The sequence below is a fragment of the Mytilus californianus genome, unplaced genomic scaffold (genome assembly GCF_021869535.1).
Source record: "Mytilus californianus isolate M0D057914Y unplaced genomic scaffold, xbMytCali1.0.p SCAF_2, whole genome shotgun sequence".
NCBI lineage: Eukaryota > Metazoa > Mollusca > Bivalvia > Mytilida > Mytilidae > Mytilus > Mytilus californianus.
Window position 1 is genome coordinate 73725535 of NW_026262668.1, and position 19810 is coordinate 73745344.

At 31.8% G+C, this 19810-nt stretch overlaps 1 protein-coding gene across 2 annotated transcripts; it reads right to left on the minus strand.

Annotated features, from left to right (window-relative positions):
* Positions 1–763: 763 nt before the first annotated feature.
* On the minus strand, positions 764–17426 carry LOC127730273 (F-box/LRR-repeat protein 6-like). Of its 2 annotated transcripts, none has more exons than XM_052238576.1 (10): positions 17371–17426; positions 13934–14090; positions 12194–12370; positions 11442–11757; positions 10110–10226; positions 9128–9289; positions 7920–8020; positions 4014–4176; positions 3125–3264; positions 764–1089 (listed from the first exon to the last, which is right to left on the minus strand). In XM_052238576.1, exons 2-10 carry the CDS (start codon positions 14086–14088, stop codon positions 948–950), a joined length of 1473 nt encoding a protein of 490 aa, XP_052094536.1. In that variant the 5' UTR covers positions 14089–14090; positions 17371–17426; the 3' UTR covers positions 764–947. The 2 variants fall into 2 exon arrangements, with proteins under 2 accessions (XP_052094536.1, XP_052094537.1); XM_052238577.1 differs by having other exon boundaries at positions 17287–17413.
* Between the last annotated feature and the right edge of the window lie 2384 nt (positions 17427–19810).

Genomic DNA, 19810 nt, shown 5'->3' on the forward strand with positions numbered 1-19810 from the left:
ATAGCTGTTGACTTCTATGTCCTTTGGTCTCTGGTGGAGAGTTGTCTCATTGACAATTATACCACATTTTCTTATTTTATAAATCAACTAGAACACACCGGCGACATCGCGGGTCCGTGACTGAATTGAAGTACCTACGCCGTACGTCATATTTTCCACCTGGATTTTGAGTATTCCTTTTGTCATTTGATAAAGTCATACTGATCATAAGGTGCACAGTTTTCTCTGCTTTCAAAATCTTTCTGTTTGAATCCGTCCTGGTTTTCTTACTACAACCGGAAACTTTGGATATATCTTTTTTTTGTCAATGATTGAATTTAGTAGTGTCAATCCCTGAATAATGATGAAGTTCAAGTGTGATTATGACCTGTGTATATAGCAAACACCCAAATACACCGTTTGGTGGTGCACCTGACAGAGGAGGAATGTACAGATTAGGTGACAGGTAACATGTGACATGTTATACTATTGGTATCGGATTCGACTTGTTAATTATTGGTAATATTAATTATGTGGTAAACAAAAGGGCCTGGAATGGTTTAATTTTTAATCAACACCATTGTCCTATATTAGTTAGATATAGTTAAGACATCCTTGGATGAATTCAGTCAATTTTGGTTACAATGGAAAGGTACTTCAAAGGAAAAGATTTTACAAAGTTTAAGGATGACAGCCTGATGAATTCCAAATTAATATGACAGCACATTAGTCCTTTGGGCCATGTGAGCTATTATAAATCATCTAAAATAAAAAAACACTCAGAGCAAATGATTACTTTTAATGAATAATGGATATTAATAATAAATAAAAATCAGCATCAAAAATGTTTTTAAATAATTCAACAAATTTAAAAATCTAACATTTGTATAAAAATAAAAAAATTATATACTTGGACTCCTGACATCTGTAGCTGCCTGTACCTTCAATATAGATAAAATGTCAATTGGTTAAATATTTCCCAGACTTTTTATTTTCTCCTTTAACATATTGATGTCCTCATCTTTATACAGCCGTTTAATCCCTCTGACCAGATTGCGACAAGATTCCAGCTGAACATAGTTCAATTTTGGACATTTTTTCAGCAAAGTCCTAAAAAGGAAATCAAATTTCAAACACATGAATTATTGCAAAGGAAATAAAATCTTTCATGGAATCAGTTGCTGTTGGTCAAGGTTTTGAACAAATAAAAACAAAAAATTTGTTCTTCAGTAGTCTATAATTGACATAAATTTGGTATCATTTTCTCTTGCTTGACACTGTGTGTATTATTCGGTATTGGTACATGTATTTTCATTACTAGGAGTTTAATTTTTGTAAAGGAAAATAAATCAATGAATTCTTGTTTTCGATGAGTAATTTAAAGTTCCCATTGAATAAACTCAAGAGAACAATATCTATTGTATATAATCATTTAAACAGTTCACCTTCCAAGAATTTAAATACCCTGACCAACACTAACTGATTCTCTTGAAAGGCTTTATTTTCTTCACAATTATACTTGTTATCAAGTACATAAATATGCAGAAACTACTGACAAATAGTAAGAAACTGTGCATGCCATGGCAAATAAGGTTTCTCAATTATTATCCAGTTATGAATTTTTTGTTTTTGTTTCTCAGGGTTTTACTACTTAATTCTGAGTGTAATTGTTCTGATTATTATTTCTTTGTCTGACATGACATGATAGAGTATGCAGAAAGACTTCACCAGTTTCATCTTTAATAAATTGATGAATCTCATATACATTTCTACAAAAATATATGTAACAGTTAAAACGAATATAAAAAAAGTGTCATTAATGTTGACACTAGGGACTGTCGATCCTGCTGAAATATGTGAGCTCTTTTTCTTCATCATTGAAAACCTTCAAGATTTTGTGAAGATGAAAAGCAGAAATGAAATACTGGTCCTTTCATATTCTGTAAACCAACTTATTTTTGCAAGCTATTTCTTTACATGTTTTTGGTGTACAGCAAAATAATGTGGAGTTTTAATCATCACAAATTTAAACTACTGTGATATTCTTTCATATAAATACAAAAAAAATTGGAAATCGCTGCAAAGGACTTGACATGATAAAAAACTATGGGAAAAAAGTTCTTTTATACAGAAATGGCTATTTCTAGTATCTCATGGTTTTTCTTTTTTATTTCTCATGTTCATCTACCCCATTTCCTTTCTTTTCTAACCTATCTTGCTTAAAGGGGCATTAGCTAAGAGATATGAAAAAAATTAGAATTAATCATTATTAAAGTTAAATAATAATGAAATAATAATCCGCTTTTAGCAGCCAATTTGGTTCGATTTTGTCAAAATAAGCAAAGAAATATTGCTGATGAATTATTCACTTCCACTTCTAAGTAAATAATTCGACCTCATTGAATCCTGGTGTGACCTTCAATTTAACCCATTAGCCAGAGATTGGTTACCCATTTATTAGTCGTGTTCAGTCATTTAAAGGAAAAGAATGTCAACATTGAAAGTGAAACAAAGGTGAACCATTTCGTTGACTGATTCGATCCACAAAAAATCATTCTAATACAGGTAAAAATGATGATTAACTTATTCTTTTAACCAATAACATGAAATCAAACAGACATGCATTGTTAACTGTTTATTTCAGACATATTGTAATTTGGATATACCTTTTAGTATGTTATAAATCAAATATGAGAATTTGAGTCAAATCGGTGAACATGAATTTGACAGCTAATGCCCCTTTAAGATCATGTGAAAATTTATGGAGAATACTAAAAGGAACAACAGGAGGCAATACTAACATTAAATGACAAAGTATATTTCTAAAAAAATCCAATAATGTGTACAACATAACCTATAAAAAATGTAGTTGTGTATATGACATTGTTAATTATTTATAGGATTTAACACAAAAACATAATAAAAGTGTGAGCCTCGTGAACATCTTCAGAGTTTGAAAATCCATTGATAATCTGTTGATCGCTATATTCCTACTCAACGTCAATAATGAAGGCTCATGATGTCAAACCTTCTCTTTCTATATGACTGAGAAAAACCCATATTACTTGAGTAGCGTGATATGAAAAATGATCACAAAAAATGATCAAAGCAAATTTTAGAAAATAAATATATATCCATGTTATACCTGAGATCTTTGTATTCAATATTAGACCCTGTCAGTTGAATTTTTTCTAGAGGTAATGATAGCCCACTGGTTAGTTCCTGAATGGCTAGTTCTACATTCTGAACCCAAGACAAATCTATTGTCTTTAGACTATGTCTCCACTGAAATAATACATGTTTTGATAGATCAAAGTTAACATTCTTCTATATCTACAATACCAAGAAAATAAATTTTGCTAATATTTAAAATAAAATTGCCTAGCCGGTGATTTTGAGTGATAACAAAGTTTACAACTCTGCAATAAAATATCCACTGAATAAACAAAGAGCTATTTTAGACTGTTTTACCCACAATCACATGAACAATAATCACCAAGAAGGATTTTAACTGTAACAGATTGTGTGTTCTGTAAATTATTTTAAAACTAAATACAAATGGAAGTGCTATTCTTGCTGATGATTAAAAGAGGGTGAAACTACCAAGGGTACAATCAAAAACCATTTGTCAAATAAAAATACATCTTCATAGCCAAACAAAAGTAAAAAAAAACACAGAAAATTGAGCTACAGGAGACCAATCCAATACTTTGTGAGAACTCCAGAAAGGTTAGTAGTTTCTGCTCCACTATTGCCACCCGCTGTGTTACTCCTGTTCAAATATGTTGATGAGCCATATCCGGTGATGACCGTTAATTTAGACTCTTGCATACTCATCAAAATAATTTTTGTTTGGAGAGACCTGTCTATTATTGAAGACTGTAAGTTGATCTCTAGAAGTCTTTCGTTTAATAGAGTTGGGTTCCTGTCTCATTGAAGTATACCCAAAATCTTCTTTTCTTCATATAAACATAGAAAATCTTGAATTTTCTTATTACTCTATCCTAAGTTCAAACTGGTTTCCTTATCCTCACCTTTAGAAAGAGTCCCATATATGGATCATCATAACACATTGAAGATAGACCAACATGCAAACTCTCTAAATCTGCTGCTGGTAAAATATCTAGGACTGTGTATGACTCATTACATCGTCCTCTGATATCTAAGACTTTCAGCTTAAAAGACTTGTGTAATATTCTGTAAAAAAGCCAAATGGGCATTCCCCAATATGATTATAATATCAACAAAAATGCAAATCCTACATAATAATAGTAAGATTTAAAAGGCCTGACAGTTTTTTAATACTACTGGATACACTACAGATGAGGTGTCTGATATTGAAAGTCACTCTTGCCCACTTAGGGTCAAGGAACAGTAAATTGGCTATGTCACACATTTTGGTAAAATTTTGGCTCGTTGAACTATTACTAATAATTCAGTTATCTCTATTACTTCCTAAAATATCACTGATCGATTTATTTCAAAATAGATGCACATTTGTATAGAATGCCCATAAGACTGCAAAAACGTTCTTAAATTTGTCTTTAAATCATCAAATCTCCATTTTTAAATATATAGATTTTTCTTAAAAAATTATATATTGATGACAAATTTCTGTTTTAATGATATGAAATAATCATATGGTCACCGACTTCCTTTTTGGTCTATTAACAATCTGTTACCTATTTGGAAGTGAAAAACGTAAAAAAATCGACGTATTCATCCTGAAAAGCGATGACGTTACACTTATTTCAAAGTTTTGTGGTATTTTTTCCATCTAGATCACTACTTAAAACAATGTTTACTGTAATAAAATGAAGTCGGTGACCCTATTTATATTTTACATACATTTCTGTATCAAGAACATATCATTTTTTAAAGAAAAATCTATGGATTCAAATATGAGATTTGATGATTCTAACACAAGTTGAGACTGTTTTTCGACAATTTCATGTGCTTTCTATACAAATATTCACCTATTTTGAAAGAATTTGATCAGTAATATTTCTGACAATAAAAGAGATAACTGCATTGTTTTTTCCAGTTCAACGAGCCAAAGTTGTATGCAAAATAGTACCAACATCTGTTGTTGTTGTTATTGGTTTTGGTAGGCGGCTTAAAATAGTAATTGCGCCTTAAATTCTTGTAACATTGATATTATGTATATATATATATATACACTCATTCCTTAATATATTTTTAGTATTACATTTTGGCGGGTAATTATATGAAACTGTGACGAACAGAGTTGACTGTATTACAATTAAGTATACATATGTATATATATAAAAAAAAAATTAAAACTAAAAAAACTAGAGTGCACACGCTGAAATGTCTCGCCTTCTTTACTAACCATTAATATTATGTTGATAGTCCTAAATATAAAATTTTTAAGTTTACTACAACTATCAACCTTACAATCATTCAATACACTAAATATAGTTGACCTATTGCTTATAGTTTCTAAGAAACAGACTAAACCAAGAAAACTAAACATTGACCAATGAACCAACAAAATGAGGTCAAGGTCAGATGAACCATGCCAGGCAGACATGTACACCTTACAATCAACCTATGCATTAAATATAGTTGACCTATTGCTTATAGTATCTAAGAAACAAACTTAACCATAAAAACTTAACCTTGACCAATTAACCAACAAAATGAGGTTAAGGTCAGATGATACCTGCCAGTTGGACATGTACACCTTACAATCATTCCATACACCAAATATAGTACACCTATTGCATACAGTATAAGAAAAACAGACCAAAACACAAAAACTTAACTATAACCACTGAACCATAAAAATGAGGTCAAGGTCAAATGACACCTGCCAGTTGGACATGTACACCTTACAATCCTTCCATACACCAAATATACTAGACCTATTGCTTATAGTATCTGAGATATGGACTTGACCACGAAAACTTAACCTTGTTCACTGATCCATGAAATGAGGTCGAGGTAAAGTGAAAACTGTCTGACGGGCATGAGGACCTTGCAAGGTACGCACTTACCAAATATAGTTATCCTATTACTCAAAATAAGAGAGAAATTAACATTACAAAAAATCTTTTTTTTCAAGTGCTCACTGAACCATGAAAATGAGGTCAAGGACAATGGACATGTGACAGACGGAAACTTCGTAACATAAGGCATCTTTAGCAAAGTATGAAGCATCCAGGTCTTCCACCTTCTAAAATATAAAGCTTTTAAGAAGTAAGTTAACGCCGCCGCCGCCAGATCACTATCCCTATGTCGAGCTTTCTGCGACAAAAGTTGCAGGCTCGACAAAAACACAAATCTAGAACGGTTAAAGTGATGCCACCAAAATTCAAACTTGATCTGTGTTTTATTTATAAGCATTGTGTATAAGTTTCATAACATTTGGTTGAGGCAAACTCGTTAGAGAACGGAAACCAATTTTAGGACGTACGGACGGACGTACAGACGGACAAGGGTAAAACTTAATGCCCCCACAACTATGGCGGGGGCATAAAAACAAATTGAAAGGAAAAATGAAACAAAGCAAAAAAACAAAAAAACAAATGATAGTTCCTAATGAAATGTAAATTGTTAACTGATAAGTATAATATTGATTAGAAATTTAATCAGGTTGTTCACCTCTGTGATATACTTATAAAAATAAAGTAAATCTTGATAAAAAAAAAGAATAAAGGTCCCCTTTTTAAATGATTTCTCGCTAAAATCCTACTTTTAATTTGGAATGTATATACTGTATCCTGGTAAATGTTTTGGAGTAGTTTCCAAGTAGTGCAGCCGGAAGGAACAATAAAAATTCCCATTGTTTCTCCTGACTGCACTCCCGAACTTTGGAGCGTATGGGCGTAAGTATTTATGATTATTGGCTAATAAGAATTAACTATTGTCCCTAAATTATCCTCTCGGTAGGCTATTCTAGCTAGAAACATAGAATAAGGCATGTGCTAGTTAAATGCTACCAATGCGAGGACATCTCCCACAATTGATGTAGCAGATAAAGAATACTTTAACGTTTAATAAGGATTAAGATTTTGTAGCCGTTCCTTTTCCATAACAGTCGCTTATATTATTCTGAATAACATTCCAAAGACATACTGGTATTTAGTGATGCCTCCGTCCCTGTGGAGAAAAAAACACTTCTGTCATTGAATGAGAAATCACCCCTACCTACACCCTTATATTTTAGTCGCCTATTTAGCTATATATACACGTTATATAAGAAGAAAAATTAGAAAAATATGAAAAAATATTAATACCAGTTTATCATTATTATATAACCAACATCTGGGACACAGCCCATTTACTGTAACTTGACCATAAATTAAACCTCACATTTGATGAATACAAAAACCTACCTGAGCCATAGTTTTAAATGTGTCCATACCTTTGAACAAATTGCCTATTTCTCATTCCCTCCATTTCCTGGTGGTTTTCTTCAAATTGATAATTAACTTTTTATGCCCCATTTATGGGCATTATGTTTTTCCGTCTGTGCGTCCGTTCGTTCGTCTGTCCGTCCGTCCCGCTTCAGGTTAAAGTTTTTCAGGTTAAAGTTTTTGGTCAAGGTAGTTTTTGATGAAGTTGAAGTCCAATCAACTTGAAACTTAGTACATGTTCCCTATGATATGATCTTTCTAATTTTAATGCCAAATTAGAGTTTTGACCCCAATTTCATGGTCCACTGAACACAGAAAATTATAGTGCGAGTGGGGCATCCGTGTACTATGGACACATTCTTGTTCTCATATGTTTCATTAGTTAGAATAAGCAATAAATTAAAAAAGCACTACCACCTCTATAATTTTGTGGAAGGAGAAGAATCTAAAATCTATTTTTTTTTTAGTTGTTACCTATTAAGGTTGACCTTATTGTAAATAATACCCTAAGATAAATAATAAATAAAAAAATATGAATTATTTTAGAAAGAAACTAACCTATAGAAAACATCATACACTATGGTGTTATGCATATTATGTCTACCACTTAAGTCTGGGATACTAAATTCTTCTAAATCTGGGAAGCCTGCAGATTTTTCCTGAAAAAAATTAAGTAAATAAATTATATATCTATTTTCTTTATCTTTTTATATGTTCCAGAAGAAAACATCCAATACGGTCTGGAGTCAGAATTTAACATTCTACAATATAATCATGAATAATCTCCCTTTTAGACAATTATATTTCTAACAAAACCAATAAAAATATAAGGAGATGTGGTATGATTGCCAATGAGACAACTATCCATCAGAGACCAAATACATGACAAAACAAATGGCCTGTTTTATGATAAAACAATAAACGAAAAAAAAAAACCCAAATAAGACAGAAACCAATGACAAACAAACATGACAGACAGCATCAGCTAAGTTTCAAAATTTAAACTAACTCATCTTAATACCACTCTCCTCTGAACACAATCTTTGTGTGAAATTATGAAATCATTATAAATGTAGCCATACCTGTCCAGATATTACCAGTCTAAGTCTGAGAGACAAAAAGTCTTTCATTTATATTTGATGAAGATATTTCTTATTTCTGTTCATTTCTGACCGGACACGAAGCAGGACGGACAGATTTATATATATACCCTCCCCCCTAAACTTTGTTTAATGAAAATTGAAAATAAGCATTCTGTCTGATCATTGGATTAGTTAATAATAATATGCCAGCGGATTTCCAACACTAATACCAACTAAACAGTAAATTGATTTATTGAATAATGGTTGTTTAACATCCAGTGAAAATTCACATAAATATTAAGGACAAGTGAGTCGGATTTTTAACAAGCTAACAGAGCAGGAAAACACGTCACCCATCTGTATTTGAAGGGTAGCAGGCATCAATTGGCAAATTGATGGTGGCAACTTAAGTTTACTGGCAATACTCTGTAGGTAATGGGACCAAAATATGGATAATTGTGACCTTCAAATCTAAATTGAATCATGCAACTTTTAAAATACAAGATGAACGTTATAAACAATGTTGCATTAAAAAGGCTGTTGCAGAAGAGCAACAAATATCAATTTTACAGTGTTTTGACCAGGCTAGTGATGACCCTTGTGATCACCAGTACACTACCATGAGAACACAAAGGAAGTTTTATATCTATAATAAATGACCAGCAAGCTGTTAATAAAATTTACCACTTCCTCATCTGTTTTTGGAGTGCCTTTGTATCTGTTGTTCCCCATTCTAAGGACCTTCAACTTAGGACAGGATTTTTGGAACTCCTCTATATCAAAGGTGACATATGTTGGTACATTTTCAAGGCTTGAAATGTCTAACACGGTCAATTTGGAACATTTCTACAAAAAGAAGATAATACAAAATTACGAAATCACTGAAAGCAAATAATTTGTTGAAGTAAAGTTTACTGCAAATAAATTTTGCAAGGTGAAATACAAACTGGCCAAGACACCATTCAAAGATGATAATAACATTACTTTTTCATGGGTTACACAATTCTTTGCAGATCATTATTTCGCATATTTTTCATTTCTTTAAAGGAAGTACATGTACAACTGATTATAACTTCTCAATCTCAATGGAGAAATATACCTACAACTTTTATTGTCCCTACCCATAGTAATGTACGTCCCATTGATCAAAGCTTACACGAAAGACAAAATATAACTTTTCATGATTTCAGAATATTCTACCAAATACATATATAAATATAGCATAACTTTTTAGGAAAAGGATTAATATAAGTGAAAAACAGTTTGACAGTTTAGAAAAAGTACTCACACATTAAAACACATCACTGTCAAGCTGCTGACCAAATACGAAATCATTCTTTTCAATAGTACCTGAGAAAAGTGACAAAATATTTGTTGAAGGGACAAATCAATGGACATGGTGTGCAATACACATTAGAGTCCCATCTCCTGTAGTAGGGATACTATATTTGTTAAGGTATTCAAATTCCAATTGATATTAGTTTTTAAAGAGATTCAAATTACATCATTGAATAGACTACCATAATTGTAGTGCCTCCTTATATGACTATATAGTATGATTTTTTTCTCATTGTTGAAGGCTGTACAGTGACCAATAATTGCGTTTAATCTCTGGTGGATAGTTGTTTCATTGGCAATCATACCACATCTCCTTAGTTTTACATACCATAATTGTATCCAAGACCATTGTAAAACCAGTAAGCTTTTTGTTGCAGCTGACATCAATTCTCTTTAATTCACTGAACCTCTTCAGGATCAATTCTTTCAAGGATGTTGATGTTATCTAAAGTGTAAAATTGTAAATAATCATCATTTAGATATGTATTCTTTCGAATATTTTTACTTTGCAATATTTATTCAACCTTTTTCAGAAAGACAACATACAGTCACATGTAGTATAAAGAAAATGAACATATTTTATCAAATAACAAAGTATCAGAAAATAAACTTATTACACAGTACCTATTTTCCTTCTTTTTTTTTTTATTTGGGCAAGGATTCGGAAATTTTTTCACACAATTTCAGTCATTTTGAGATGACTTAAAAGTTGAGGCCCTTTTTTCAAAATGTCGAAATTATTCACCACGATTCATAGCATCAACGAACTTGTATTGACTGTTTCATCGCAATTACCATGATTACTTCATGAATTTTCTTACCATTTTTCTAAAAACATTCAAGAACAGTTTATGGAATGCAACAGCTTAAAATTGGAATAAATTTAGTGAATCAAAATAGTAAATTTATCAGACATCGCTAATGTTTCTTTCAATTTCAAAGACGGAATTACAACCAGAATTTACACGACAATACTAAAGTACGAGTAATTACGGATTTATTCTGTTTATCAAATTCACAGGAAATCACTGGCTTTTTCATTTTATTACCTTTAAAAGTGTTTGAATATAACAGAGAATAGTTGCATTCATTTAATTTAGCATGAAATCTTTTTGCATTTTTCGATTAGGTGTCTCATCGGAAGGAGACAATTTCACACATGCGTATTAAATAGTAAATATAGCACACATTCAACTCAAGAAAAACTACTTTTTTCTACGTAAGTTAAATCAAGTTTTGATTTTTAAATCAGAATTGACAATTGTCTTTGCTGAAAATTAATTAAATAATAAGGAAATTATATTAGTTCTGAGCTTGTGATCACTGTTAGGTATGGTGGAGTGATTAGTGATCAGTAGCCAATATTTCCCAGAGGCATTAATATGGTTATTAGGAGGGCCCTCAGGATTATCATACTATACTGGAGTGGCAGTTTTATCATATGAAAGGAATAACAAAACAAGTGCAAAACAAGTGCAAAATGGCGATTAAGAAACCGATCTCTGTAAACCTATTCCAGACCCTCAAGGATTTAACCCTTAACCACTTTCTTTCTAACATGACACCTATATTGTATACAACAATTGCAGATGATGACAAAAAATTCAACTGTTCAAACATTTTCCATCCCTACATCAATTAGTAATTAGATCACACTTACACTTGTATCAGAAAAATCTATATCCCTGAGTTCTGTACAATTGTTAGCAAGGGAAGTAACTCCATCAGGTGTTAACTTCTTACAATGGGAGAGATTTACAGTTTGCAGATGAGGACATCTCTCAGTAATGACAGACAATGCACTTGATAATGTCCAGTTTGATAAATTGATGTCCTGACACTGTGAGAGTCTGTTTTCACTTAACCACCTTAAAGTTTCTTCCTTGTGTTTAATCCATCCATAGGTAAGGTCTACTTTTCTCCAAAGGGAAGGATGCTCAGATAATTCTTTCCAGTTTGAGCATACTTTCTGTGCCCTGATAAAAATAATACATTTAATATGAATAAAAGGAGATGAGGAGAAAACACCAATGAGACAGTAACCTTACAGTAAATTACAAAAGTGCACATTTTTTCTTATGTAAAATATAATACATTCTTAACATATTTAACATGATTATGAGTATACAGAAAATTAAATTGAAAAGGATGTAAAATATATTCTTGTTCAAACTTTACAGCATTTAATTTTTTTAATGACAAATGTTTTTTCTTGTTTTTGGTTGACATTAATATTGCTTATACATTGTACCAAACATTTTTAATAAAGCTTTCAACAGATGTTTGTGTTAAATTTGTACTTTTGCTGTGAAACCATATACAATGTACTCATACATGGCTCTTATTTCTCCCGTGATAAGAATATCTAAGAGCCATGCATGTAAACAAATACAGACAGATAAAAGATGGTACCTGCATAAGAATGGAAGTGGACCTGCAACTGATACGACATCTTGGAAAATCTTCAACCAAATTTCTGTAGGTAAGGGAGGTAAATCCACACAAATATCTAAACTGTTACTTTTTGCACTTTCTTCCTTTAGAATTAGTTTTTTGTTTTTTCCTTTACCTTGCTTCTTCTTTCTCTTCCTAAAATAATAATAATGTTTATAGCAATTGTTCTATAATATATAAAATGTTCCTGTATCTATTTTTCTCTTACACTGATGCCAGGTTGTTATTAATGTCATGTTTGTACTTAAAGTAAAAAGAAACCAAAGAAGTCAGTAATATACCGGTACTATCATGACTATTATGTTCACTATCAATGGTAGGCATTCCAATAGAAACATTTATCTAACTATTTAACAAATGCACATGTATTTGAATTAAATACTAATAAATATATTATGCATGTATATCATTTAAAACATGTTACTGGTATGTATTTTATGTCAAACGCTCTGTATGTATTTATGAAGAAAAAAAATGGTTTTAGAGAGGGATGTCTAAGAAAGGAAAATCTTGATAAATACTGCATGGGAAATACTGGTCATGCTGGTAGCATACCGATACATGTAGCATCAAAGGAATAGCTTAATTATTGTTTTTAATCATTATGTTCATCTAAATAATTATTAGAAGGACTTCAATCACCATGCTAAAGCACTTGTACCTTGCAGAATAATACAAAATAAACAGCTGCGCCATAAATGCATGATACGCCCGTCGCATTTTTTACTAATAAAGTTCAATAACTTCTCAATGTCATATCAGAAATTTGTGAAAAACTAAAGGGAGTTATCTTAATTGATATAAACCAGTCACCAAAGTTTAATGAAAACTGCTCAAAGCACTTTAAAGGTATTGTCCGATAACTAGAAAATCACCCCTTTTTTATGAATAAAATCCCATAACTCGGAAGTGTAAAATCTTAAATTTATAAAAATTGAAAGGGAGCTTACATCAATAGGTAAAAACAATTCTCCAAAGTTTCATGAGAACTGCTGAAAGATTTTTGAGTTATTGTCCGAAACTGGAAAATCCCCCTTTTCTTTTAATGAATAAAACTCCATAACTCGGAAACATAAAATCTAAAATTTATAAAATTCAAAGGGAGCTCACATTAATAAATATGACAATTCACCAAAGTTTTATGCAAATTGGTTGAAGCTTTTTTGAGTTAATGTCCGACATGTTGACGACAGACGGACAAACAGATGGATGGACAACGGTATACCATAATACGTCCCGTAAGCGGGCGTATAAAAAGAAGGTACATAGCATGCACTTGCCTTGTAAAAAATAAAATTCTATCACAGAAAATTTAACAGACTACATACATGTGTATATGTGCCTGTCCCAAGTCAGGAGCCTGTAATTCAGCAATTGTCATTTGTTGCTGTACAATGTATATCATGTGTTTTTCGTTTTTTTTGTATATAAATCAGGCCGTTTGAATTTGTTTTACATTTGTCATTTCAAGGCTTTTTAAAGCTTGCTACAAAATGTACGCTGTGTGTTTTGCACGTTAAAGTTGAAGAACATATGGTGACCTTTAGTCGCTTTCTTCTATGTATTTGGTCTCTTGTGGAGAGTTGTCTCATTGACATTGGCAATCATACCACATCTTCCTATTTTTATACACAATTTTGTTTAATTCATTAAATTGTGTAATTTGTCAACTGATCATTTGTTTAATTTTTCACTTACGAGGAGGCAGGCTGATCATCTTCTAAGTCAGAAGGGAGATAATCAGAATCCTCTGAATCATCTGAAGGCCATTCTTCTCCATTATTACCAAAATACAAGATCTGGTGTTTTGGATCTTTTTTCACACCAAATATGCCACGCTTTTGTCTGGGCATTCCTGTGGGGGAAAAAATTGTTTCATTCAGTCAAACCTGCAACACTATTCATGAACAATAAATTTAAAAAAAAAAGATAAATGGCTTTCATGTATATTTTTAACAGTTACATGATAATGATGATGATGAATCAGTGTTTAATGTCCACTGGCAAATATTACATAAGATCCCTTCTTTGTACTAGACTGGCAAGCAGATCCTTATTTCTACCATGCTGGTTAACAAGGTAACTGTCAGTGAATCTTAATTACAAAAAAAATAAAAATTGGGAATCTTTCAGTTGACTGATAATCTTAATATCTTTAATAACATGTTTTAAATGAGTTGATAGAGTTTCGGGGTAGATAACTGTTTAAGCAACAATGAAAATGCAATGCCCTGCTGTCACTAGTTTTGTTCATGTTGAGGTCTTATAGCAGAATCTTATTACCTGGTCACAGGACTAAAATCTAAAAAAAAACCAGGTAATTACTAACATTTCCTATAGAATTGCAAGTAGTTAAAAACTAAATGTTTTGTGGTTTTATGATACAAGACAAAATAGTTAGTTTATGTTGGAATTGTGGGCTATTTTTGCATTGTCTTTGAAATTTGGCAGGATACATTGTTAAACTAAAAAGTTATTTTTCAAAAAGTTGAAAGTGATTTTCCCACAAAATTGGGGAAATTCATTTTCAGGAACAATTTTTAGAGTTTACTCTAAAATGAGGATGGTAATGCATACTTTTATGAGTTTAAAAAGGCACAATGAAAACTGACTCATAAATACTATTAGAAAAATGACAATACAAAAAACAGTGGGAATCACAGTGGCTCATAACAAAGATGTAAATGTATTTGTGTGGAAAAATATAAACCCAGCTGGTTGACTAGATGACCATGATGACTGGTGTGTATTCTAGCTTGTGTATCACTCAGGCGTCTTATATACAAATATCTAGAACTGATACCAGTCGACTTAGACATATATTTTGGACCCAAAAAATCTATGATATGAAGAGTACAACAATTCCCCGAGAACTCCTAAAAACTCAATATGAACCAGAGAACTGATAGATGTTACCTGAAAACTAAATTTACATTATATGGTGTAAAACTGCTATTATGGAAAATAAAGACTATAAATTTGTCATTTTAGTCATTATAAGTACAATTTCACTACAGGAGTTCGATTTGTACGTCTTGTATGCAACTTCCTTGTATAACAATAAGGGGGACATAATTATTAAAAAGGTAGAAAACTCTACTTCATATACAAATATCTAGAACTCATACCAGTCGACTTGGACATATATTTTGGACCCAAATCTATGATATGACGAGTACAACAATTTCCCGAGAACTCCCAAAAACTCAATATGAACCAGAGAACCGATAGATGTTTATACCTGAAAACTAAATTTACATAATATGGTGTAAAACTGCTATTATTGAAAAAAATACTATAAATTTGTCATTTTACTCAATATACAATTTCACTACAGGAATTCGATTTGTACGTCTTGTATGCAACTTCCTTGTATAAAAATAAGGGGGACGTAATTCTTCAAAAGGTAGACAACTCTACTTCATAGCCAAGCACTGCAGTACTGTTGGCTTAGTAAAGAGTTTTTTTTATTTTTGTCATTTATCATGAACTGATGCATTTGTATTGTGTAATAAATGACAGAATTTTGCACTTGTGTTGATGCTATTTTTATTAATGTTTATGACTGAATTTGTGGTTGACTCATTGACCATTGTTGACATACTTCCACAATTACATATGTTTCCAATTTTATTCTGTAGATATTTTAAATAAGAATAATAATTGAATTCCTGAAGTTAAATTGTATTTTTATCGAGTAAAAATGACATAAATACCTCAAAATTATAGACTTTATTATCTATAAAAGCAGTAAACCTCCATATTAAATAGATTTTTTGGGAAATATCTATCAGTTCTCCGTTTTATATTGAGTTTATGGGAGTTCTCTGGACATGGTTGTATTGTGATATGACTGAGCCCTCTCATTTGCCTGTGGTAGGGTGAGCAATTAGCCAGTAAAGTGTCTTAGTGTGCCTTTAAATGATTCAAATTCAAAATAATAAGAATATTAATCTAGATTATTGAGTATGTTGAGATGAGATATTAAAGACTCAGTCCCACACCAGCGGCTATTGTAGAAGATGAGTTACTATGGTATCCAAGGAAATGGATCACTGCTTGGCTTACCCAACCAAACCAATGAATGTAGATGACGAAATGAGTGGAATGAAAGCATTACGTTTCGGTGTACCCCAGGGAATGGTTCTAGGACCCCTGTGTTTCCTGCTGTAGGAAACCTTCCAATTTAAGTGTATGCTAATATCAACTATGTCATATTCCATGATAATACTATACAATATGTTGTTTTCTTTTTGTACAATTATTTGTGTACTACCAATGTATCATTAATAATTTGTTATGCCAGAGACATATAATAGCCAGAGACATATAATACAATTGTATTATATGTCTTTGGTTATGCTATGATTATTATTGTGAAATTGTTATACATTTGTATTTTGAGTATATGCCCCTTGAGGGTCCATGATTGGTAAATAAAATATTGAATGTACCTTTGTCTTCGGGTCATAAAATAAGCCATATCTTCTACTGACCCCTCATCTTGGAATGTTCTAATAAAATTTCTTATCGCATAATAATATATGTATAATATACTTATTAAAAATTTTGTATTAAAGCCAGTATTGGTATCGACAACATATTCATTCAGATACAGAACTTATTAAGTTATATAAAGTTATAAAACTGGAATTTATACATGTTCCAGTGTTTTAGTCATTTAACGCAGACTTAAAATTATTTGAAGACTTTGCTGTCACTGTTAATCTGACATGTTATTGGATTATAATATTCCACTGATCCACTACTCTACTGTAATTGAAAAAAAGTATACAGTCTACATGTATGTGTCATCCTACACTGTTTCTTAAGAGTTTTTAAAGAGTGATCTCTATTTGTATTATAATTACTTTTATTAGATGGTGCTAAAGTAAAAAGATTCGCCCAGTTGATATCATCAATACCATGTAAACCGGTATAAACAGGGTAACGCTTTGCAGACTTGAAATCATACTCATAGACAACAGATCAACATCGGCCAGTGTTAAGATGTTTCTTTTTGAATCAAGCCTATTATGTCTGCTTTTTACCTGCTTTTCGTTCAATTTCTGTTGTGAAATATTGTTTACGTCTATGTTAGAATATCATTATATGTTTGAATGAAAAGAAATTACCGTTTCAAACGTTTTCAAATCTTGGCAACATGGAAAGTAATATCCAGCCAATTACGGTTACCTTGTGACGTATTTCCGCAATATTCACAACGGTTATCGCGCTTTATTCAGACTTTTTTCGGTACGTAGTTGCATGCCGGCAACTGGAATAGTTTCAAAGACGATACAATTATTATTATACGCGTATTCAAAAAGGCAAAATACGGTAATTACTGTTTTAGAATATTTTTTTCTAAGGGGGAGGAATATACAAATCAACCAAACTGAGACTGACTACTATAACACTGTTATACTGAGCCTAGTAGTCTCAGCACCAAACTAGCAGTTCAACTGCTAAGTTCAGTAATCTTTCTAAATCTTTTTCCGATAAGTACATAAACTGAGGTGTTAAATTATCAAACGCACAGGCGCTTGGGAAATTGCCCCACCTCCTTTTCTATATATAAATGTTTGTGCTTTATTTTTTATAGTAAATATTCCTTTATCCTTTAACTTATTTTTACTTAATTAATGTATTCTTGCTCTTATCCATACGATTTTACAATAACAGCAGTATATATATAATGCCCCTTTATTTCTTTTATTTTCTATTTTTCAAGGCAGGGTTTTTTTTTGGAGGTGGGGGAGTATTCCCTAACTTCGGCGCCTGTGGTATACTCCCACATCTCCTTTTATTCGTAAACAGTATAAAAATGAGTTTGGTTTAATCAATGGCACCATTAATGAAGTTTGTTATTGTCAATGTTAGTTATCAATGAAAAAATGAAGAACAATTCTACCAACCTACCTTTATTGTGTATATCTATAGGTTTTATTTAATGATTTATAAAAAATACCCTTTCGCCTATTTTTGACATTTTTACCTTTTATGTCTGTTTGTTTGGTGCACACATTGTTGTCATATGGCAAAATCAAAGGTACATTATTTAAATCATTTGAACCACGTGACTTTGTCCCTTTTGATAAAATTACTTCCCTTAGCTTAAGATTGAAAATATAATTTATTATAGATTTGCGGATAATCCAGTCCTTTTCCGTCATGTATCTAAAACAAATGTATCTTCAAAAACTTCCTTTGGCGGATATTTACAAAATTGCTGTGTAATTCTAAGGGAAAATGCTTAAAATTTGACTTTTTACGAAATGAGAAGGTTGAAATCATCAGGTTTTTAAAAGAATTTGGCCGAAAACTTAAGAAAGCAGGTAAGTTAAAAGTTATTTAACTTTAAAATTCAACCTACAAGGTGTTTCTCTATATGCGAACAAATGATGAACAATATCTTCTTGCTTGTGTATTTCTGTTTTGAATCTTGCTATTTTACGATTTTACGTCATTTTATTTGATCTTATATAGCAATTACACAATGGTTACGCTTCCGATTTTTAAACTAAAAAGGCCGAAAGATTTCAGAGTAGACAATGTCCATTTGTACACGGACAGAAGCCTAAAAACATGAACAATTCACCTATATGGGAACAAATTGTTCATTCGACATAGGTATTTGCATATTGACATTTTTATTAAAAGGGCTTATATAATCCTATTGTAATGGCTGCCGTCATGATAAGGCAAAATGGCCGCTATGCAAATTAGCAAATTACCCCAAATTTTGCCATATGTCAATATAATGAAATTTTATGCGACTGTCATACAAGTGAGAGGTTTAGCTAGCTATAAAAACCAGGTTTAAGCCACCATTTTCTACATAAGGAACTACCTGTACCAAGTCAGGAATATGACAGTTGTTTTCCATTCGTTTGATGTGTTTCAGCTTTTGATTTTGCCATTTGATAAGGGACTTTCAGTTTTGAATTCTCCTTGGAGTTCGGTACTACTTTTCTTTTGTCACAATACCAACATTTATTGCGAAGGTGAAGTCCATCTTCAACGTCATTAGAATAAATCAATTTCATTGAAAATCGAATTCAAGTAAAAAGTTTTAATTCATGGCTTAGTACATCTGTGATCTAACTTACCCCTGTCCGTCCCTGTTCTTGCAGTGTACCATTTATCGATATAAAAAGGTTTGGTTTTTTATTCGTCTTTTTGGAAAACCATTTTATAAGTCTCTTTAGTTGTATTGCCAAAACAATTCAATTGAAGGTTCGGCACATTGTCCGCTAAAGACAAGGTTAAAGACAAGAATGGTATCTATATACCTCAAAGGTAATGTTAACAACAGGAATAGACCCCTGCAAAAAGCACAGGTTAACGACAAGAATGGTTCCATACAAAGGCATGGTTAACGACAAGAATGGACTCCACCAATATCAACAACTAGAATTGGTGCCACCACAAAGGCAAGGTTAACTACAAGAATGGACCAAATCACAAAGGCATGGTTAACAAGAATGGATCCCAACACAAGAAGAAGTTTCATAGTTTTTTTTATTCCTATGATAACTGACAGGCGGGAGAAGATATCTACCTTATTCAATA

Excerpts from the sequence above, each read along its gene's own strand:
- LOC127730273 (XM_052238576.1), bottom strand. The coding sequence starts at position 14,088 with ATGCCCAGACAAAAGCGTGGCATATTTGGTGTGAAAAAAGATCCAAAA. Across the intron at positions 4,177-7,919 it reads GTGTATGATGTTTTCTATAG|AATATTACACAAGTCTTTTA; the intron begins GTTAGTTTCTTT and ends GCTTTTTTACAG. Across the intron at positions 1,090-3,124 it reads ATTGAATACAAAGATCTCAG|GACTTTGCTGAAAAAATGTC; the intron begins GTATAACATGGA and ends TTTCCTTTTTAG.